Source organism: Argiope bruennichi, chromosome 5 (genome assembly GCF_947563725.1).
Source record: "Argiope bruennichi chromosome 5, qqArgBrue1.1, whole genome shotgun sequence".
Lineage (NCBI taxonomy): Eukaryota > Metazoa > Arthropoda > Arachnida > Araneae > Araneidae > Argiope > Argiope bruennichi.
Window position 1 is genome coordinate 65454227 of NC_079155.1, and position 24517 is coordinate 65478743.

General features: G+C 30.2%; 1 protein-coding gene across 1 annotated transcript in view; it reads right to left on the reverse strand.

The window, feature by feature from the left end:
* LOC129968291 (uncharacterized) overlaps window positions 1-24517 on the reverse strand; it is a 59094-nt gene that overhangs the window by 26955 nt on the left and 7622 nt on the right. The window contains exons 3-6 of the mRNA XM_056082147.1: window positions 23778-23840; window positions 23217-23313; window positions 20460-20624; window positions 3450-3791 (exon numbers count right to left, since the gene is read on the reverse strand). Of these exons, the coding sequence (XP_055938122.1) occupies window positions 3450-3791; window positions 20460-20624; window positions 23217-23313; window positions 23778-23840 (667 nt within the window). The remainder of the gene's footprint in view (window positions 1-3449; window positions 3792-20459; window positions 20625-23216; window positions 23314-23777; window positions 23841-24517) is intronic.

The following is a 24517-nucleotide window of genomic DNA, read 5'->3' on the forward strand; positions in this document are numbered from 1 at the left end:
TAAATTGAAGATTGATATATAAAGAAATATTTTGATGTCCAGAAATATATTTGAATTAACTCATAGTGCAAGAGCACAGATAAAAAGGAAACGATATTGCTGAAAAGATCTGCTATTTGTTGAGTTTATTCTATGTTGATGAGATCCATATAAAAATCAAACAAGTATCTTACCACAAATGCATTTAAATTTATATAAATGCACTTGATGTAATGATAAGTTGCAGAATAATTATGATAAATTCGAAAACTAGAAAGAAAGTCCGAATAACAACAAATACCCAAATTTGGGCAGGAAATAAAGAGATCCTTGTATAATAAGATCCTTAAAATTGGTTTTAGAGAAAAATAAAGTCCTTTATAATACCGAGAATTCTGAATAACATGAAATGTAATGAATATTTAAAAACAAAAATATATTTCATTCAACATTAGAAATTTCAGAGCTGGGGGAGAAAAAAAAAAAACAGTTTTTTGTGTACAAATACCGAAAAAAAAAATGTAAGAATATCTTGATATACGATCAGTTTAAGTAAAATACATTGCAATACATTTTTCACTAAATGAAGCACCGACTTTAGTTGTTTCATGCAATGAAAATTTGAAAGCTCCCACAGCTGCAAATAAATCATCTAAAAAAAGGACTTTTTTACTAAATGCAGAATAGAAGTCTAGATAATGGCAAGAAAATTCGCAAGATGAAGATATCTTGCCAGATGGAAAACTGATTCGCTCTTGCTGCATCAGTATTTCCGGTGAAAACGATATTTATTTTTTTCGTTTTTTTATTTTTGGAGAAAATGATTCTATTCAATTTCATGCATTATTCTCAATTTTTGAAATTTGACACATTTTATTGCATTTGTTCTGTTTTTAAATAACTCAGATAAATATAGTACAGTGCATTTTTCAGAATCCAACTTCATTATTGAAGGGAAAGATTATCTAAATTAAGTAGAGTTTTCATGATGCAAAGTATCCTGAAATGGCAATTTCATAGATTACGGATTAATTAATTTATAGATAACTTGTTTTAGCCGCTCAATCATATTGTCGGCGTTTACTTTTTAAAGTATAGGGCATTTTTTGATTATATAACGCACAATATAGATATAATAGTATACACCCAAATCGCACGTATGTACATTAAATCTGCAATAATTATTCATGGTATTTTTTAACATAATATCCAGTCTTTAATGCTTGAAGTAACACACACAAAAGTTGTCAATTAAACGAATGAATACAAATAATTGCGAAGAATAAAATATTAAAAAAAGGTATAACATTTTTATACACTTGTGACACCAGTAGCTTACATAAGACTTGGATAACCTCAAATATTATTTGTCATTGCATTAAACTGCTAAAAAATCAAAATTATTTACAATTTCTTTATTCATAATCCCTTTTTTAAGATGGGAAAAAAATTCAACGACCCCTTGATGCTAGGTAAAGTTTTTGGCTCGTTGGGTAAATGTTAAATATGCAAATAAAGCCAGCACACGGTGAAGCGTTTATTAGCAATATAAGCTTTAAAAAAATGTTGAACTGTTTGAAAACAAGTAGATTTATTTCTAATTTATATTTTATTAAATTTGATGAATTTCGTTATCCTTAATTTTAAAGAAGATAGAACTTATTAAATACATTTAATAAAGTATGCACGGTGTGGGAAAATTTTCAGTACCCCAAGTGTAATTTTGGACAGGAAAACTTGTATTATAAAAGGTAGCACTGATATTACAGAAGGCTTCCTAAGAAAATGCACATAATATTAAGGCTCCTACGACTAGGCGCCAGAATGCATTTTATGTCCCGAGCTACGTTTAGTGATGATTTTTATTTGTTAAACAATGAGTAAAGTTTTAACTCCTATAAAATTAAGAACATCAGAGAAAAATTTTTCGAAAACTTGAACTACTCTTAAAAAAAAATCAACAGCAGAGAAAAAAAAATAATTTCAATGATATGATAAAAATAAACAATACAATTATAGTATTTGCTAATCAAACATCTTAAATTATTAACAAACTAATAAAACTGTTAACTAATAAAATATTTTAAATATTGCACGCCATTATGAAAAGCCTCAAATCACTTTCTACAATAACAATTTGGTGATAAAGTGCGTATTGTGCCACTCAGTATTTGAAGCATAACAAAGTAATTAAAAAAAAATACAACATTCGATCTTCTAAATAAAGATTTAGGCCGTTTCATTATGCAAATTCATTAACAATAAATGTTAATACAAAATATATTTACCCGAAAACATGGCCAGGAAATTAATTCCAATGGTGCCCGTAACATAAACTTTACTTGAAAAATAAAGTCTTAGCCAATATTCTGAGGCATACGGCCGTATTTATTATGTATTTTGAAACTTTAGTACAAATAATGAAATAAAAATTTATGATATAAATTATAAAATAATGGATGTAACCAATGCAGTATAAAAGATAAGCATTATACTTGAATCAAATGAGGAGTTGTGTTTGTTTTATCTGAATTGGGAATATTATAGGGAAACTACATAAGGCATCTCTAATAGATATCTCATGAATATATGTCTTTTACTATAACACAGCCACCCAGGAATGGGCGGAAGGTAAGATAATGGAATACAGATGTTACCGGCATCAACTTTACAAAGATAGCGAAATATATTTATTTCATTATATTAAGTCAAATATGACGAGGAGATGGTCATAAAAATTTATATGCCTCAGGTACCATTTGTCCTTGCTACGCCACTGGTGATAATGTGACTTTTAGACATACGCCCGACTCCGTAAGAGCGTGCAACTAACCTTATTTGTTGAGGAAATAAGAGTAAATTATGCTAGCAACACAATTTCTTAATTTTATTTATTCCAATTGTACATTTCTATTAGAAATGTAAAGGTAGACAGACATTTATACCTTTATCAAAGTCTAAAAATTTTACCTTATACATATCGCTGTCAAAAAAACTTGTTATTTTATTAAAATATGATTAATAACTAGTGAAAAATAATGAGCTATATATAGACAGTAGTGTACTATAATAACTATAATTACAGGTTACTAACCGAACTAAACGCATTTAGATAAATAAATAAAATGAGAGGAAAAAATTAAGAAATCTTTACATACTCTAATTATTCTTATAAAAAATAGTAAATACTACATACTAATAATTTCTATAAAATAATACATACTACACTATGGAATTAGAACACTGTCTAAATTAAACAATTAATTAACCATGCAAAAACATCATGAACAAAATAATATCCACATGCTTCGTTCACTTATTACCGAATAAACCGATAAGAGGGAAAAAAAATCTTAGCCACAATGCATATTTTTTAATTTTACCAAACTCAACATTTTAATAAATAAATAAATATCACTTGAAATCATTATCTAAATATCGTTTGGCTAACGAAAAATAAACAAACTCACCTTCCACAAACACGGTGACGGCGTGGTCTTGCATCGCACCGCCGTGAGTGAACACTCGCTGGTACGGGCTTTTCAACAGACGATTCTGAACCGGTCCCGCGGTAGAATGGAGTTGCAGTGACGAGATACAAGTTTGCCTCGTGACGGCTGCTACTGGACTGACGGAACTGCAACCGGTGCGGCCCGGCTGCTGCTGTGCATCCTTACCCCTGCCCCTGCTACCAGGGGGATGGAGGGCGGTACCCGGATGTAGGGGTGGCCCAGCGGGCGGTGCCTGGCTCGGCGAATGAACACCGACGTGGTCTACCGTTCGATCTTTTCTTTCCCCCCGTATCGCCTTCACTTTCGGCGCATTTTATGCGTAGAAAGATATTCCACGTTAATGTCCTCGATAGGAGATATAATTTTACTTTGATTTTAAAATTGAATGAAAAAAATTGCAAGTGAATATTTTATTTATTGTTGTTGTTCTAGTTGAGATTGCATAGAAACGACTGATATATTTTTATGAAATGATCACAATCAATTGATATAGTCCTAATTGGTCATTATTTAAAAAAAAAAATTAATAGACATTTGAAGTTTTTCGAATGTGTAAAATGTTTTATTTGCTCATAGAAAATCATGTAATTCAATTATAAAGGTTTTCGATCACTGGAAATCTTCTATCGCTTCTAAAATTCTGCCTTCATTTTGTAAATGTGTTTTTTTTTATATTATTCCTTTTCTGTGTTACTTCTATAATTGGACTTTTGGGTATCCACATTCTGTTTTCATTTTGAAAGAGTTTTCATCTTATTTGAATTCCCTTTAAAATTTCATTATATAAGTTTACTTATAGATATCTCATTCTTTTTTCATTTTCTAAGTAGTATTTTGTATCTGGTTTAACCTAACATATGTGTTTACTGTTCGTTTCACTACCTTGAGACGATTATTTTTTGGACGATTTCATCTCACTAAAGGGTTTCAAGCGGAAGGATGTGTGTATTTCCGGTATTTACTTTATTGCTAAATGTAAAAATCTCGTCCGTTCATTTTCCCTCTCACCCCTGCTTTGTAGAATTAAATTTTAACGCATGCCCCAAATCGCGGAGGGTTTCAGAATCCGTTGGCAAACTATATCTAACATTTATCCTTTATCCATTTTCACATTTTATAAACAATATCTCGTGGATCGCGGTCTGACGTGCCATCAAGAGATCATAAAAAAGTAAAATATCTTACCAGAATATTGAAATTTAAATGCCATTTTCTAAAATTCTAAATTTTGGTAAAATTTATCTTGTTTTAAAAATAGTTTATAAATTAAAATCTAATGCATATTTTCTTGCTCAAGTTTGGTGTTGTAATTTTTCAATACCTTTTGTAATTCTTGATTTCCAAAATCAGTAATCGATTCATTTAAAAAGATTTGACCGTGCTTTTAACATTTCATAACCCCCTCCCCCCAAGAAAAATGTGAAACATTTATGTTATTATTTAAATTTACTGTGTTTTCAAAGTTTGGATTAAAATACAGCAAATTTCTTTGTCCATGCTCTATATAATACATTTATTTCTTAACTTATATTCTCAATTTTGAACAAATCATTTTTTAAAATTTTAAACTAGAAACTTTTTGGTTTATATATTTTCAGGATATATATAATATGACTTTGAAGTTCCAAAACATGTTTGGATTTTAATTTGTATATTTTTATAATCTATTTTATATAAAAATTAAAATATATATATATATATAACTGTTTCATAATATGTTTTAAAAACTGGATTTCGAATGTCGTTGCATTTCTTAACCTTTAACTGGAAACGTGCGGTCTGTGAGACTGCTAGCGATGGATTTTCGGTCACTCCTATTCTATTTTTAGCTTAATTGAATGGATTTACCCGGTGGATTCCTGCTTTGTGCCCTTCAGTACACGTGTACTTTTTCAACAGATTTCAGTGGATGCTTTTTAAAATGATTCTTTAAGCGCGGTCTCTAAGACCGCACGTTCCTGTTAGTGCCCCAGTGATAAACAAGGCTCAGCAGATGGCGCTAAAACTTGGGCCCCGAAATATCCAATTTACTGATCCTATTATGAAGCAGTGTTCCAGACACTTTTAAATGAAGCAGAAAGTGATTTTAGTAATAAGGATAATTGTACAGAAGAGTTTTTCGACGAAAGCTCGCATTCAACTGATTCTGATATGTATGTTCAAACATAATTAATTTTTCTAGTGATGATGTATTTTGAAAAATTTATAAAATGTATTAATATACAAAAAGTTATATATACGTAATTTATAGGTTGATTTTTATACTAGTTCTTAACCTGTATGCTTAAAATGCCCTAGAAAATCGTGCTATGAAAGTCACACAAGCCGATAAAAAAAAGGGGGCAATTTTACCATTTTTGTCATTTTTTAAATTTTTTATATAATTGTTGAATTTTACATTATATTATCTTCTATATACCTTCATATACTGTAAAAATAAATATGATTTAAAAAGTAAAAAGTAATATGTTTTTTCAAGAATATTATTTATTGTAACATGTAATTTGAGAAGAAAATGTATGTTCCAACGCATTTACTTTTTTCAACAATGATTATTTTGAAAAATTTCTAAAACATAGCTATATATCAAGAAAAATATCTGTAAAATATATTGGCAGTTTTTCATACTAATACATTCATTAGAAAATTTAATTTGAGTGTAAATGAAATGCCGTCTCGTAGATCACACCTCCCCAGTTAATTTTAATTAAATTTTACCCAGTTAAGGGTTAATTTATACAAATTGAACTTTGAGTATGAAATATTGTGACGTGAAAATTGACTCAAAGCTCTCATTTGGAATCCATAACGGTTAAAATGTTTAAAGCAAGCGAACATTAAGAAGAGTTTTCACACATGGGTTACCTACTCCAAATAAACTTTTTTTTTTTGTCATAAGTTTCATAATAATTTCAAATGACTGTCTTCATATTTATTCGTAGATAGGGTTGTCTTGATTTCTAAATAAAATGCGGAACACAATGCCTTAATTTCTTTCTTTTTATTATTATTATTATTCAGTAGAGGTAACCACTATTATACACTTTTGTTTCCCGTAGTATTAATGTGAAGAAAAGTGAAGCAAACTTAAATAAGTGGATGAGTTAGACACACATAAGTAACTTTGATACATGAAATACTGATATTGAAAAAAAAAAAAAATGACGCTAGGAATATGCTTGTATTGATTTAGTTATGTAGTTTATTACTGGAAATAATTATTTTTTTTTCCTACCACCTTTATTATCACAAAATCTTCAGATTATCCTTACATATGTGCCTTTTCTTGTTTTGATTTTCATTCACTATTTATATTTCTACAATGCGATTAAAAAAAAGCCCTCAATCCTAATAAAATATCAGATTTGAAAAAAAAAAAAAATGGATGTGAGAATTTTTTTTGACTCTATAGCACAGTTTTTAAGATAGCTGATATATTTGAAAATAAAATAAAAATCTATTTACTTATTAACCTCTATTTATCGTCTGAAGTAAGAAATTTAACTTTAATGTTGTAATCTTACCTATAAAATTAACAATTTTGCCTTTATGAATCGTTACTGATAATAAATAGAGAAAATCTTTAAAGAGGCTAAGTACACAGATGGATTCTGATCTTGAACCTTAGATTATACTTAAAAAGAACTAATTTGAGGAAAGTAAGGAAGGGTGATAAATTTATTTGGGGGGGGGGTAGCTTAGATTGTTAGTTATACTGGAAAAACCGCTATTATAAAATATCTTATTAAAACAAAGTTTAACGAAAATTATACTCAGGACAATAAACAGCATTTTTAAAAAAACAACAGATGCCGTCAATGAACGTTTGTATTTATGAAATGCCAAACATTATATATATATATATATATATATATCAGCGTTTTTTTAAAGAAACAGATATACAGACATACCTAGAATTTAACCTCTATTCTCTACGCTAACATTCTTAACTTGAAAAAACATGTGATTGCTTTTGCCCATATTATATTCAAGTTTTATTCCAATACCGTTGCCACTTTATGATTCCTGATTTTAAAATTTATTTACTATTGTAATAAAATAAGTATGTGAATATGTTTAAATGACTGAGCAATATTAACCAAATTCTATGCTTTTCCAAAACTATTCAAGACAATTTATTTTCTAATGCTTTGCAATTCATTGCAAAAATTGCTTTAAATTTCAGTATATATGTTAAAAAAATTCTATTGATATCTATTTGTAAAGATGTTAGTTACTGCAGGATTAATTATGATTTTTTTGTTAATCAGAATTTGAAGGTTTGTTACTATAAAATACATCTTAATAAATGTCGTTTAAATATCTGTTATGGAGATAAATGATCAGAAAAGTTTTTCCGTTACCTTTTAACATTATTTAAATGGATAGTTTGATATTAAATATCTTTAAAAGTTATAGACGCAAATCTTTAGTATTTCAATTTCGTTATTTCAGTATTCTTCTTCTACCAAAAACAATTGATTCACTGTACATTCATTTACATTGAAATTAATTAATTTAGTAATCATTTATTACTTTCAAAATTATGCTAATTTGAAATTTAACTTAGAATTGTCAGTATTCATATTCATTATATAAATATTCAAAACTGGTAAAATTAATCGTTTGACTAACGCAAGAAAATACTATTATTACACATATTAGTTATATTTATTATTAAAATAAATAAAGACAATTATGTTGTTCAACAGATACATATTTTGAAGACGTAAAAAATATACTAATTATTGATTAAAATGCTTAAAAGGTAAAAATCCTTTGTGTCGTCAAAATAAAACTATAAATTTTTTCCTTAAATTAAATAATTTTAAATGATAACCCGTTTTGTATGTGCGTGAGTTTTTCAGTTAAAGAAAAGTGAATGATTTCTAAATATGTATGCATTTCTTTAAATTTTGTTTATTATTAGCATAACTAATAATTTCACATGGTTTTTCCCAAATAGCTCCTTAATTTTTTTGAACTATTAATATTTTTTTTTTTTTGAGTTAACAGGCATTTTGTGGATAGTATAGAATGTAAAGTAAAAGGGAAATTCAGAGATACCAATCTCATAATCAAAACAGCAAATATGATTTTTGAATTGCCTTGAAAAATCTTGCAACAGTATTCTTTTCATCGAATGCAATATATGAATACCTACAAAACTAAAATAAATGGCTAAGCCTTTAAATTCATTTTTTTTTCAATTCAAATTCTTAAACTAATAGCAAATAATCAAATAATTAAAAGTAAATAATGGCCCTGTTATTTTTATGGAATCTCTTCAGATGGGTATATGGTAAAGTAAGCCAACATGCTTGGAAATGGGTATCGATTCCACGTGAACAAAAGTAGCACAGGTAGCAAAAACACAACCGAAGCGTACATAAAAAACAGCATTTGTAGGAACTTGAAAAACAACCAGACAGAAAACTGCAAAATAGAAAACAGCAGTAATGCCCAGAGTACATATCTAGAAAGCTCCCAATGTGACAAATATTTGGGAGAGGATTGATTCCTATCTGAGCGCTTTGTTTTTTATAGTCACCGAAAAGAATATGCTATTTTTGAGAATGATTTCATATCTCAGATCGTAATGGAGATCCTAATCATCATAATTCTTGTATTTCCTAGAACCTTCATTCTTATTGCCAAGTTGTCCAATGGGGTTAAGTTTGTCGCAAATGTCAAGGGTCACTGATCTGGCATTTATCAAGCATTCTGTACATTTCTCCGATAGTGTTAACACAGCAGGAAAGTAATATTGCAGATTCGTAATTTTTTAAAACGATATGCAGAGCATTTCAAAATTTGAACAACAGCTTGGAGGTTTAATATTTTTAAAGGATATTACTGAGTATCGATAGTTTGCATTCGTTAATCTTTTAAAATCGTATTCTTTGACAAATGCATAAAAGTTTTACTTACCTTATTAATAATTTTATTTGATATGCTTTCTTATTCAACTTGTCCTGACGAAACGTCCTCCAGCTGGTGTGGTGTGGTGTGGAGAGGGGGTGCCAGCTCAGGTGTCGTCCTCGTCATCTGACAGCGGTTTAAAATTACGAGGTCTGTCCCAAAATAGCCCTAGTGTTGCTTCAAACGGGACGTTAATATAACTAAACTAAACTAAACTTCTTATTCAACTGTATCTGTCTCACATATTAGAAAAAAAAAGTTAAATTCCGATAAAAATTATGTAAAAGAAAAGGCATTCATAAAATATTTTGGCTTAGATATTTATGTTGTAAATTTGGATTGTTGGATATATACCTAGTAAGAAGGATTTGATGTCCGTTATTTTACACTTACACGTATTTTACACTTTCTAATCAATGCAATGTTTTCGTTTTAAGTATGCGCTATACATTGGAAAGCGTAGACTGCGCTACCCTAGCCAATAATCGTCATGTTAAAAAGTTTAGAGAATTTCTATTCTTTGGAATTCAACAAAGAAAACAAAAACCATTGAAATTGCAAAAGCAGTTGGTGGCGAATGATTTGCAGTTGTTCAAGAAGTAAAATAATTCGTTAAGCATCGCATTCAGGAAATGATGAATGAAAAACTGGACTTTGCAGCATCAATCGATACTGAAAGCAACGCTAATAAAGAAAGAAATAGAATTTTTAACTTATGAAAGATTAAATGAGTTATTAAAATTTTTATAGGAATTTGCTGTTTTTATAATGGAAATTGATCCAAGTAGTGGGAAAAGGAGAGAACAATTCAGAGAATAGAAAAACTCTACAAAGTTCATCATAAAACTTTTAATGGGCTACGTTAGTCATCTTCCTCAGTATAAGAAACCCTATCATTTGTTTACTTAGTTTTGAACTTTTCAATTATAATAAATTTTTTGGTTAAAATGCGCATTCTTTCTAAATTTGAATTATACCTAATTTTTTCCTTAAAAAGTTATTTTGCAGAAATATATATAAAAATCGAAGTGGATTGAAATTTATGGAAGCATATAAATATTCTACATTTAATTCATCGTTTGTAGCTAAATAAATTATTTTTTACATCACAAATTGTTTAAATTGTATCTTAAAGGGGGGGGGCATTTTATAAACAGAAATGAACGATTTTAAAGCCGGCCGAAATCTCAGCTCCCGACAGGAGAGATTTTCAAATCAGTCGAAAAAGACAGCTCAAGGATTTGTGCGCCATCTATTGGCTGATATGGAAAACTACTACGCATTTTTCTTCTATATCGTTTCCTTTATCAATTAAAATAAAAGAAATTGATTGATTTTTTTATTTTATTCTTAGATCCGCCCCCAAATTGCATTTCACATAAAAAAGGACAAAAAATTAAGAGAAAAAAACATGATAATGCCAGTTTTGCCTTAAAATTTTAGGAAAAAATTCTTTGCTTACCAAATAATGAATTATAATTTTTAATAATGAAATAATTCTTTTCTTGAAGCTTTTGAGAATGAACTTTTTTCATTGACAGTTCGATAAAATATTTCAGAAATATCAATGAAAAACAAAAAATAAATCCAATCTCGGAAATTTTAAAGTTCGTTCAAACTGCTAAACAGTTTTTCTAATGCGTAATTTTTGAATTTAATCCTTAACCAAAAGCATCAAGGTCTCCAATTTACATAACACACATGTACACGCACACACATACACACGTATGTGTGTGTGTTGAAGATGTTTAAAAATAGTTAACATTCTCAGCTTTTGTTAAAATCAGTTATTGAAAAATTAATATGAGAATACAAAGATTCGTTATACAAGAAGAAAAACATTAAATATTATTTTTATTGCTTAAGATTAGTTCAAACACAAATGATATTTCAATAATTTATATATATTTAAATATCTGTATGACTATTTATTTATTATTATTATTATTTTTTGTATCTGTGAATGTGTTTCTTTAATAATTGCATAATTTTAGAAAAAAATTATTAAAAATTATTTAGTGCGTGAGCTTTTGTTAAGAACTGAAAGTGAGAAAGTTATTTAACTGTTATTCTGTCGAATTCATCATTTTATGTGTATTGATTTCAATCACCTTTCACCTCAAAACGGTGGACAAAATGGTTCTATCCATTCTAAAGCCCTAAATGATTCGCAATAGTTTGTATATTTTCTTATAAAAACATTAAAAATAAAAATCTTTATAGTTTTAGTGCTTGTCAAAAATGGATGATTTATTGAATGTATTAACTTATTTCTCAGAGCTCATGGTTATGATATGCAAAATTTGACTATTATATATAATATGAAATTCTCGAAGCAATATTGCTCAGAAAAAAAAAAAAAATTGGAACATTTTTTAGCTGATATCCAGTATCCGCAATTCTTTTAATGTGAAATTTAGTTGACCACATTACTGACAGAGTTTGAATGACATTATGAATTTTAAAATACATAAAGGCTATTGTAAAATTGTAATATTAATTTAAAATAAGATGAATTTTAAGCATGTAAAATTTAAATATGAAGAAATAAGGACCATCATTATCTTATAGGGTACAGTGAAATTTTTGTATATATTTAATTAAAATAAAAGTATGAAACAACTAAGGGTGGGACCTCGAATCAATTTAAGAAATTAAGTTGTTATCCGGTTTAAGCTATTGACTTTTAATTTTCAGAAATGCTCATTTATTTATTAGCTTATGAATAGCCAAATACGAAAAGAGGATTAATGTATTTTTTAAATAGTTCTCTAGTGACAGCAATATATATATATATATATATATATATATATATATATATATATATATATATATATATATTCAAAGCTTTGAGGCTAAATTAATTACATTTTTCGCTTAGAAAAACATAATTTTTTTTAAATAAAACGAATTTATTGTTTCGTACATCATATTTAAAGCGAAGAAAAAGTCACGAATAACAATGAAATTTTATAAAAATAAAAGATTATCATCAAATTATTTATTTCAAAATTATGAATTATCTACAGCAAACCTCTAATTAATGGAAATCATGTCCAATAATATATTGCTCATATTTTTGTATTTATTTACAAAATAGTTCTAATGCCTATTTATAGCTATTTACAAAATAGTACTAATAAATTATTGAGTCTATAAGAAACGAAATATAAGAATATGACTGATGACGTGGAAAAAAAGAAAAAGAAAGAAAATGGCAGGAATTACTTTGAGTTATCTTTCAACGATGATGATGAGTTGGCTAATGAATTTTCCCCTTGTATTATCTATATCTATACTTATAATAAAGCTCAATGTGTGTGTGTGTGTGTGTGTTGGCGCTCTACAGGCCAGGTCATTTGACATGCAGCTACCAAATTTGGTACATGTATACCTTAGAGGTCGGGAATGTGCACCTGGGGTCCCTTTTTTAGAAATTTTAATTAGCATTTTAATTATTAATTAAAAACTAACTTTCCCGCCAAAAAAATCTTCCATTTTCCCCACCGCCAACTTTTTCGCCAAAATAATCTTCCATTTTCCTCAACGCCAAATGATTTAGGCTTTAGTTCTTTTTTTCTCCCAACAGTAATGAGGCTAGGGTTAAGATTTTTCGGCGGATTATTTCAAACGATTCTGTTTATTTTCTTAATGTTTTATGCATTTAAAATTAAACATTGTTAATTAATCCATGTTTCAGATTCATTCTGAAGTACTTTTGAATTAAAATAACACAGAATAAAGGAAATTAAAATGTATAATCTGCATAGCGTTACCCCAACTGGCGTAGAAAAATTCACGCATTTGCGTTACCGTAAAAGGCGGAGAAAATTCACGCATGCGCACTGTGTTCTGATTGTTGGCATGGCAACCATTATCAACGGACGATTTAAATTACTTTTAGGTTAGTTGTATGCTTTTCTAAGTAAATTGTATTTATGTTAGTTATATATTTTTTGTATATGCTTATAGTTTTAAGTACATCGTTTTTTAAGTAGTTTTTTTTAACCTGTTTTCAATGATTTAAATTATTTTTAGGCTAATTGCATGCTTTTGTAATTAAATTGTATTTATGTTAGGTATATATTTTTTTATATATGCTTATAGTTTTAAGTACATCGTTTTTTAAGTAGTTTTTTTAAACCTGTTTTCGACCGATTATTTTAAACGATTCATTTTATTTTCTTAGTGTTTGATGCATTTAAAATGAAACGTTGTTAATGAATCGATCCGTTCATGATGAATCTGAGAAAATTTTGTTGACAAATTCTTGAGATATTATATAAATTAAAAAAGATATTCTTTAGTGCCCATAAAGTTTAAACGCTCAGTGACTCTATTATCAGTAATCATATTATTAAAAAAAATGCTTTGTTTCAGTAAAAAATATTATTATATTAATTGCAGATTAATCCTTTACACTTTAATTTAAAGCATAAATTCTATGAGAGTTACATATCACGTTATGACTGAAGGCCTTTATAATATTATGAGTGAATTATATGACTATCGAAATTTGAAGTTTTAAAATATTTTGCTGAAGAATCTATTAAAGTTGGAATTGCATAAAATATTTAATTATTAAAATTTTAACGAACATTAAGATTGGCGAACCGGCTGGTCGCCAAAGGCGGCTAGTATAAAATATTTTATAAACATTTTTATATTATCCTGATAGTATAAAGATTTCAGTATAAAAGATTAAACCAAATTTCAATTATATATAAACACGGGATGATTATGTATGACTTGCAAATATAAATAATAATCTTAAGTTTTATCTGTTCATGGATTACAAGGGCGTTGATAAAAATACATAATCAAATCGATCATTCTATTTTTTTATATTATTCTATTGACCGATAAAACAGCATTTATTTTGCAAATCCAAAACTTATTATAATCGATTGTTATAATCATTTTGGTTCTTAAAATGGAATAAAAAATTATCTTTATTTTTTTTATATCTACGAATTTCCTGTTTCTAAGAAACTACTACAAAACAACTTCAACTAATAATCTTTTTCAGCTAATATGCTGTTCCCTCGCAAAACAGGAAATATAATTACGTGCGGTTCCGAGTTCATCAATTCTGGTTGAACAATCTAATAAAGTTCACCACAATGAATTCCCTAGGAATGCTATTTGTAACATATCAACCAACCACTGAAGCAATTTTTAAGATATTTTTTTTCTTTCGTGATTTCTTTAATCTTTTTCTCTTCTACTATTATTAGTTCTTATATTGCCCACCCCCTTCCACCCTCCATCCCAAGAAATAGAATCACGCTTAATAGGCATGCGTGAACTCGTGCAATCCCCGTGCCCGGTTTCGAAAAATGACACGCACCGGGCCACGCGCGGGAAGCCCTCCCCCATCCCTAAAATATAAATAAACAAAACAAAAAATGCAGTGGGGGGGGATACACACGCGTGATGTACCAAACGACTTCTAGGGAAGGAGAGATCCTGAAAACCGAATTAAGCCCTCCCTGGAGGGGAAGGTAGTGACTATCACGTGGGTTCAAAAGGTGAAATAATAGATGTTGACCTATGATTCGTGGTCCGATTTAAACTTAGAAAAGAAATACCTAAGATGGGGGGAATGTTTGTTGCTCTTTCGAACAATATAGAGGGTGGTTTCGACTCCCTTTTCTCAGTAAGGTTTTTTCTTAAAAACTTTTGATCCCCTTCTATAACTTCTTAGTTCAAAAGGGAGCACGAATAGCTTCATATTTATCTTTAGATCCATTCCAAGGCATATAGTTTTGAAATGCAGAAAGAATGTTACAGAACAAGTTAATAACAACTCCACTGACTACAATACATAATAATTAATCTTTTAAAGATCATATTGCCAAATTATTAATGATGTAATAATACATTTTTCTGAATTAGTACTGAAGAAATTATTCTGCTAGATTTACAAAAAAAAAAAAAAAAAAAAAAAAAAAAAAAAAAAACTTTAAAAATGCATTATATTTCACTGAATTTCGATTAAATTAAATTTGTAGCCGCTCTTGAAATACAAACAATAACTGACTATTACGATATCACAAGCAGCGCCCTCTGATGCCTTGTAGTGCTATAACTCAGTTCAGGTCAGGCGATGGATGGCACATGTTGCATGTTTTGATCCATGCTCTTATATATATCTTAAAATTATTCTAAACTTATGTGTAAATTGTTCTGTGTGTAACGTAACCTGTAAATAAATAACTGTTTCAATAATTCTGATTTTTTACTGAACCACTTAACGACCCCACAATTTTTTTTCAAGTTCATAAATTACTCTTAATCTGTTATCTGAATTTACTATAAGTACATTTAGATAACTAATACTATCAGTACATGTACTATAAGTACATTCAGATACATCAAGATCAAATGCTACATTGCTACGTGTGAAACATGTATCAGTCATACTTATTTTTGTTGCATTTACCTTGAATATTGTTAGAATATTTCGCAATGCTATTGTTACGAATAACTGTTATAAATAACACAAAAACAAATATGCGTTTGCTTAGATTAAACATTTTCATTTAGATAATTAAGGTTGGACTTCAGATTTAAAGACTTAAATGATTACTTAGATGCAATAGGATTCTATTCAGAACTATTTAACTGAATGTTATAATAATCTTTTATCTCTGCTGTCAATATGGAAGGCCAGTAACTAATTATTCCGCAATCGATGCACATAATGGATCGAAATTACAACATGTTAATCCATAGATCTTGTAAAGTTCCAGGGCATTCTATGCTGATATTTGGATAAATGATAGATTTATCCTCGATAATTCATAAATTTTACATTCTACGAATTCATCAACATTGGTAATTCATTATTATAGGATTGTGCATTGTTTTGTCGAAGCTCTCAAAGCCCCTCAAATCACATTGTAAAACACAAAATAAGTACTTTTTGTGATTGCAGAGTTAATGTAGCATTCTAATGGCTCACGTCCTAAATCTTTGGTTGTTATTCTACTTTTATTTTTTTTTTAAATTGGGCCCAAGAAAATCTTTTTATTTATAAAGACAGACAGAGCCACATTCATCAACATTCAAAATCAACGGTGCACAAATCTTGTTTTCTTTTCTTTGATTTGAGAGAGGGCGTGTATCGACCACTAATTGATTAGCAAATTCTTTGATCTTTTATTTTTCATTAATATTAGTATTATATAATTAAAACATCTAATATTATTTCCCTGACCATTTAGATACAGATATTTTCATTAGATGCTATATTAATATCAGGATCATTGACCTACTATCTATGCCACACATTGGCGAATTTGGCGACAAAAACGAAGATTTTTCATGTTGACAGTGTGTTTATTAGGATACTTCTAGAAAATTCTTTGTCTTTCCGGAATCGGATCTTTCGAAATCGAATGACAACTGAATCAGTGAAGTGAAATCCTTCTTTGAAAAGTTAATCGCATAGCGAACTCTTCTATTGCTTTACGCTGAGCACTGTTGTGTTGTGTTGTGCTGTGCTATTCATTTAGCGATTTACTGACTGTTAGTGAGTTGTTAATTTCTACAAATAGTCTCTTCATGAATGCTTCATCTAAATTTGGATATACTTGTTTCGAATTTTCTTGTGGAATAACACATTATCTGTCGTCGAATTTATTGGATATTTTTCGCCGAATTTTCATTTGACGATTTCCGTAACAATGCACATTAATTATAAGAATTTGCTTTTTACTTCTGCTTAATGAAAGATTTCAGGAAATGGAGATAAATTGGGTTCACAGTTATGAATAAATTTATCCTAATAAAGGGAAAAGATTCGTGATGAAAATTAGAAAGTTATTTCTAAATCATAGATTTACATGGTAGCTTTTATTAGCTAGAAATGACTATAACAATACAGTTCACTATTCCAACATTGTTTTCAATGATTCTTCCAAGTTTGTCATAATACACTGGCTGATTAATTTATCATTTATAATTGGCATTTTGTTCATAGAAATGAATAGAATTTTAAATGTGTGACCTAATGTTAAGAACAATTCTTAAACCAGTTCCTTGATTTCCGATTACCTCCCATCCTTATTCCCAATCCTCGATTTGTGTAAGAGTGTGATAAGGGTGCGTAACTCAAATTTAACAAGTATGAGTTTCATGTGTATAGATTCCATAATGAAATTGGGAGCTCAGATTCATCTTCTGCCTGTGCAATCAATTAATGGACAGAGGGTGGAGACAATTGACGGTACAGATAAAAATCATACTGTAATGCAAATTTACTAACATTCCTAATGTTTTTAATTCAGATCTTCTATATCTAATGCATTTTGATGTGACAAGTCAAACAGGTTAACGCTTCAATATTGCTTATTTTATGTACTCATGGAAAATTTTCTAGTCGAAATAAGACAGAATACAGCACGAAAAATAAATCCGAAAATCAAAATACGATGCAGCGAATGTGAAGTGAAAACAGTCCACCAGTTTCAATAGCAAAAAACAATGCTTTATTCGTCAGAAAAACAAGAACATACAAATAACAAAACACAACCAAAGTGTATACGAAAACAGATTTGCTATTAACAGCGACAAAAAAAAATAACAACAAAAAAAAAAAACACAACAGCGAATCTGTTATAAGCAACCGTAATTGCAGAAAGTACTCAAAAAGAACTCGCGGGAGAGAGACTTCGCATGACTACTCAAGCCTCTTAAATAGTTTGCTGAACTCAACTGCTTGAGCTGAATTTGACTTCTTTTCACTTTACTCGACTGCCTTTGCGCTCTGTCTCTTGGTATTAAGTTTTCATGATTGAGCAAAGAACCTTCTAGAAGATTTTCGCTCCCAATCGATATATCACTAAATATCGATAATCGATATATCACTCCAGCATTTTCGGGAAACTTCGATTTTGCCCCTCAAATCGTTGTCAACTATTAAAATTTTTTTCCTTATTAGGAGCTTTATGGTGCTGTGAAGAAACATTACAGACTTGCAACAATATATACGAGCCAGATTTTCGTCATCAGACCTAGTTAGAACTTATTAAATTACCTTCATACTTTAAAGGGCAAACCCTATTTGACTGATTATACCAATGCACTTCATATATATCTGATTATACCAATGCATATCATATGTATCTGATTATACCAATATTAAGATTCATACAAATATTTTTAATATCTTGAAAAAAGTTATTATTGAAAAACTTTGAAAATCCATTCTATTTTAATAATACATTACATATTACATGCATTTCTTCTATTCAATAATTACATGCAAAAACAATAAACTTCCCCCTGGTGCCGTTTATTATTACCGCACCACTAGATCATTTTACTCTCAGATAATTAAAAAAAAAAGAAACAAAAGAAAATAACAAAATGTACCGTCACAAGTTCTTTTTTCCTTATTATTAATTCTTTTTTTTTTCTCGTTTAAAATCATTTCATTTAAATTAAAATATTCCATCAGAATTTTATAGTACAAGCCATAACATAACATTAACAATGACTTACACAATCTTAGCCGGATTGAGGTATTTAGATTTCAACAAATCAATTTTTCTCATTCGTTATATTCTGCATCAATTTGTAGAAAACCCTCCAATATTTGCAACTCTACCCGGAGGGATATTTTCTACCAAGAGTAAGTTACCAATCCTCCAAGAAACAATCGTGATTCGATCCTCTAATACATATCCCCCCTCTCATCCTTATGCGCGTAATGTTGCAACAATAATAGCACTCCCCCCCCCTAACCCTCTTAGCCACAGCTCTTTCATTTCTGCAGATAAAGAATCATCAGAAAATAGAGATCGTTAAGCAATGTACCCCTCCTTTCCTACGCTTCTTTTTTTTTTAAAAAACTATTATTTCCTTATTACGAATCTTAATAATTTCCCCGCAGAAAAGCGGGCGAAAACTAAAAGGTGAGGAGGGGGGGGGGATTCTTCCATTCTTTTAATGAGGGGAGGAGTTGAAAGAATGTTTTCTTTTTCCGCAAAAAGGATAAAAAAAAAAAGTGCGATTCACCTGTTGAACTCCAATAAATGGTTTGGCTTTTGGAGTTGTTTGGATGGTAGGGGTTCGGATCCGTTTACGGGGCATTGTTTACTCTATTCAGCAAGATTGGTTGGTAACTTAATTGCAGAGGAGGTAAACATAATTTTTCTGAATTGCGAAAAGTGTTTTAAGTGTTCTTAAGAAGCGTTTAACTTGCCTAGACCTCGATTGTAGAAATGACGAAATCGTGTTTTCAAAATCCTGTTTTCTAAGCAGGGAACAACTTTAACAATTTGAATTCTATTTAATTAAAAAAAAGTATTGTGAAGACAAAACTTCAAAATTATAGAGTTTAAAGAATTCCTTTAAATCACTTGAAAAGTTCAATAACTTGAAAAAAACAAATACGTATGCGATAGTATGGTTAAGTATCATTAATTAATCTTTCACTCAGAGCAAAATAATAATAGTAAATTTTTTTTCTTGTAATTTATCGGCATCTTTCCATTGTATTGCTTCAAAGACAACATTTTGGTCTGTGTTCGTAACCGATACCGTGATCAGAGTTACCACTTGATCTTATTTCACATAGCTTTCATGGAATGACAAACAATCCACAACAACTAGTTTAGTTTTATTTTAAAGAGAAATTTTACTTAATATTTAAAGAAATTGGTAAATATTTGTCTTCATTGTATATTGTAATTGCTACTGAGACACGGATAAACTACAGCCTAGTAAAATTTTAAACCAATATTCAAATTTGTTCATCTTGCATCTAAAGCATTCATACATTAAAAAAGTGGTGGCACGGAAAATATAAATAAAACCAGCTTTTCTTCGCATTCAAGGTCAACGATTCTCTTCTCTTCCCCTTTCAGAGCCCGCCCCTCATTGGTCTTAACCAAAAAAGGACTCAAAGGGATGGACAACACTCGTTTATCGTTTGGTGCTTGGAAGAAATCGTCTGAGCGGTGGCGCAGTGGTATCTAGCCAGCATATCCGCTTCGCGCTCAATTTATTAATAGGGGTCGGGGGCTCATTCAATACCAGAAATGCCCGACTGCTCCACCCTCGCTGCACGACCCTCATCGCACTCCCGCCAATTGCTCGCCACTCCTTGGCACGAAAGAACGTCGCAGGCATTCTTTGTAAAGTGGCTGCACGCGCACATCCCCCTTGGAATTTTCTTTATCCGGACTCTTTCCTCCTCCGCTAGGAAGCAGTTATATTTTATTCGATGCCATTTCTGAATAGAAGTTTGACAGAACGGATTTGACTTGAGCAGCCTTGATGGATTGTTTCTTTTGCTTTTGGACTGAGACTTAGAAGAACACTTGCTTTATACTGTGTGAGCTGTTAGTGCTAAAAGTATTCAATGGTGTCCCCTCCTCTTCCATCTGCTTTCTCTACACCATTGGGTGAATTTCTATCAGTAACAGTTCTTCATACTTTCCTTCCTATGTTGTGGGGACACTTTTTAATGCTTATTTTTGTTAGGTTTGAACGAAAAATTATATTCAATTATGGAATCGAGAGTGAATTTTGCTCAACCTTAGTTATTGAATTATTTTGAGTTGTTTTGACACCAAATCAATGCCTTTACTGTTTGATGGTTAAAATGTTTAAATATGGCATAAGAATCAATCTGTTTTATTAGGAAGTATTTTTTGTAGTGGTTTTTGCTCAAGTTTGATAACACTGTAAAAATTTGAAGAATCTGAGTGACAAAAATGGTTGTGGTATAATTAGGATAAAATAATCACAAAGATCACGCACCTAAGTATTCGGTTTCACTGAATGATCAAACAGAGCTTCAACTGCTTCAACAAGTTGGGCACAGAGGATGGTAGTGAAACAACTTTTACAGAAACTGACATTTAACCATAATCAAATTTCCAATCACTGACCATTCCTAAAGTAGAGAAATTATGAAACATTTACTTAGACTGAAAATACACAGAAAGAACTCAAAGAATAAATTGAAAAAAAAAGAAAAAAAAGCGCAATTTCGTAAAACGAGGGTAGTTTCCACATCAAAATTTTAAAACACACCGATTCTCCAACTTTTAACTTCGACAACAACCCTCGATATTTTTCTATATCTTTCTTTGCATAAAATCTGGCATAAGAATCAGTTATAACAGCACTTCTGCTTCACTGGGATGCCAGTATTTTATGCATAATATAAAATACTGCCTTTCAGCATCGCAATAAAAGCTGCCATCTTAAGAAAGATAGAATAAAGATTGACCATAAATATTACATTTATTAAAGAAAGAGAAAATAATTTGAAACGTTAAGAGAGGCCTCAAAAACTCTTTAAACGATTGCATATATGAAGACAGTTGTTCAAAATGTTTTACTGATTTAGTTGCTATTAAGAATTCCAAAATATCTAGATGCTGTATGTTCTTTATTCTTTTCCTAAGTATTCTCTTTCCTAATATCTAGGAATAAGGGACTCGTACAGTGAGATAAAGCATCATCAATTCCAGAAAAGCACCCTGAAGGTTTTCCAAAACCTCTGTTGTATTGATATGACACTTGCGGAATAACGAATTTTTGTTTCCACTTTAAAATCTGATAGAAAAAAAAAATCATAGCCACTGATTGATTAGTGGCTTAACAAACACAAATAGAACTCAAAGCATGGTATATCACCATCATCTTATTTGATTTTAAAAAGTAATAATAACACATTAATGATTTGTCTCCATGGAATCACATGCACTTTCAGATAGAATTTGCAATTCCATCTGAAATTCTAATTATGCCAAATAGAATATGATTTCTATTTGGCACAATTATTATATTATTATGAATTCTAATTTGGCACATTTCGCTGAATTTATTCGCCACCTAATTTTACTAGTTGCAAGTGTAGTTAACCAACCAGAGTGCTCTATTTTATTATGTAACTATAAATTAATTTTTTTTTATATAATTCGTAGATGAGCAATTGATTGTCAGAGACAACCAGTAGATTTTATTCCATAAAGTTATCAATTTTTGTTGTTTTAAGTAAAATTTTATTAAATAGTTTGCTTTTTAATAATTGTACGTCGATCTTATTCAGGAGTCTTTAACTGGAAGTAATAATAAGCTCAGCATCTTTTCTTTCCACTTTTTTGTTTTTATTTGTTTATTTATTTTTACAATATCATGATATATTATTGGCTATAGAATAATCTTTGCCAATATAAGCGATATAAGATACTTTCCCTTCAAATATTTTCCTCACAATTCTAAGAAATCCGAAGAAAGTACCTGTAAGAAAAAGAATAGGAAACAAGTTCTAATGATCTGTTATTTACCCCCTTAACGAAACACCTTGAGAAATGGATCCCTACTGTGCCAAACGAAACACCCTTGTCAACTACCGAAGACTACGAAAGAGAACTGCGGGAAGTCTCAGAAATATGAATTTCTAAGTAGTGATATGAACAGAAGCGATAAGTTTCGAGGTCGTTTGGTTTAGAGCATTCTTCCCCCTCCCCAAATCCCCAGCTTTGACATTTTGTCCGCCTGCTGCGAGAGACGAGTTGCATTCAAACGATGCATATACGGATGTGAAGGGTAGAGGACACTTTTTAAGCTTCCACTTCTTGTGAATCCTAACCAAAGTTTGGTGAAAAAAAATCAATGACCACTTGATGGCAATGGGTTACTTGGGGTACCAGACAAATAAAATGTCAGAGATCAATGGTCTTAGAGGTTCCCAGAGACTAAGTTAAGTTAAAAATTATTCGTTGAGTTAAAAATTATTGACACCCAGTTGATGACAGTGCCATTATTTCAGACTACCAAGTTGGCTGGTGGTTGGATTAGGCTTAAGGGCGCAAGAATCAAGTTTGGCTAAACTATGCCAATCAAATGGTAAATATGGAACGTATTTAGAAACCTATGAATAAAAAGTCAATCATATAAATGATATGTAATCCAACGTTTGGAGAGCTATATGCAAGATAAGATAACAACAACAACAACAACAAAAAAAAAAATCAAAAAATTGTTAGAAAAACATTAAAAAAATCAAAAGATAATTGATAATTAAATTAAGGAATGAAAATCATTGTAGTCTTTTTATATTTTATTTCTTTGAACAACTGTCATAGATAAGACTACTAATTGTCATAAGAAGAAAGGTTTTAAAATTAACTCAATGAAATGGACTGGTTTTTAATTTTTTCCTTAAAAGTAAGATTATTGTTTGAAGTAGGATTTTTTTTTGTTCTTGTAGTTAGTTCAATAATAGGGTTTCCTCAATAGTGTCATTTGGGTCATAGTCTATAGCTATGCAAGCTAGCAAAACGGCAGACTTATTTATTTGGCAACAAGGGAAATAAACTTTGGTAATCAACTTACTTGCGGTACACTCACAGGATTGCGGGATGTAAGCAGCTGCATATTTGGAAAACCGCCATTGCCCTTAGCAAGGTATTACAGTACACTGACATCATATTTAATTTTAAAAAGGGGCAGAATAATACAGTGCGTAGCGAATGCAAGCACCGAGCGATGTATAATATGATTTTTTCTCCCTATAGTTTTCTTCAGTGGCTTAGTAACTGCTCTTGGAGCACGGGGTATGATTTCATTTATTCTTCCCCAAATCAGAATTGATTTTAAAAACTGGCATAATTGCCCTAGATTATTTATTGTAGCGAGAGTAAATTGCATTTAGAGCATCACATTATCTTTTTGTCATGTTATGACATTTTCTTTGAAAGAAAGTGACATAAATGCCTGATGTTTGTTCTCAAAGAACCCGTTAGGACTGGTATCTGGGCATCAATACCCTCTTTTAAGCCCAGGTCACTATGCTATTGATAAAGTTAAATCTACCTCCAGTACCCCAGCATTGTGATCCACGTTAAATTATGGAACCACTCAGACAAAAGGATTTTGGAATCGACCAGCCAAATTTGGGTGCTCGATGCTGCTTATTAAAATATTAATTTAAAGACAAACAATTTTACTTTTTGCGACATGAGCGATCTTCGAGGAATGAACACATCCGCTTTCTTATTCCTGTTTTAAAAAAAAGATTTGTCATTTTGCCTTTTTTAAAAGATTACTAAACAGCCAAATGTGGCAAACTGTTG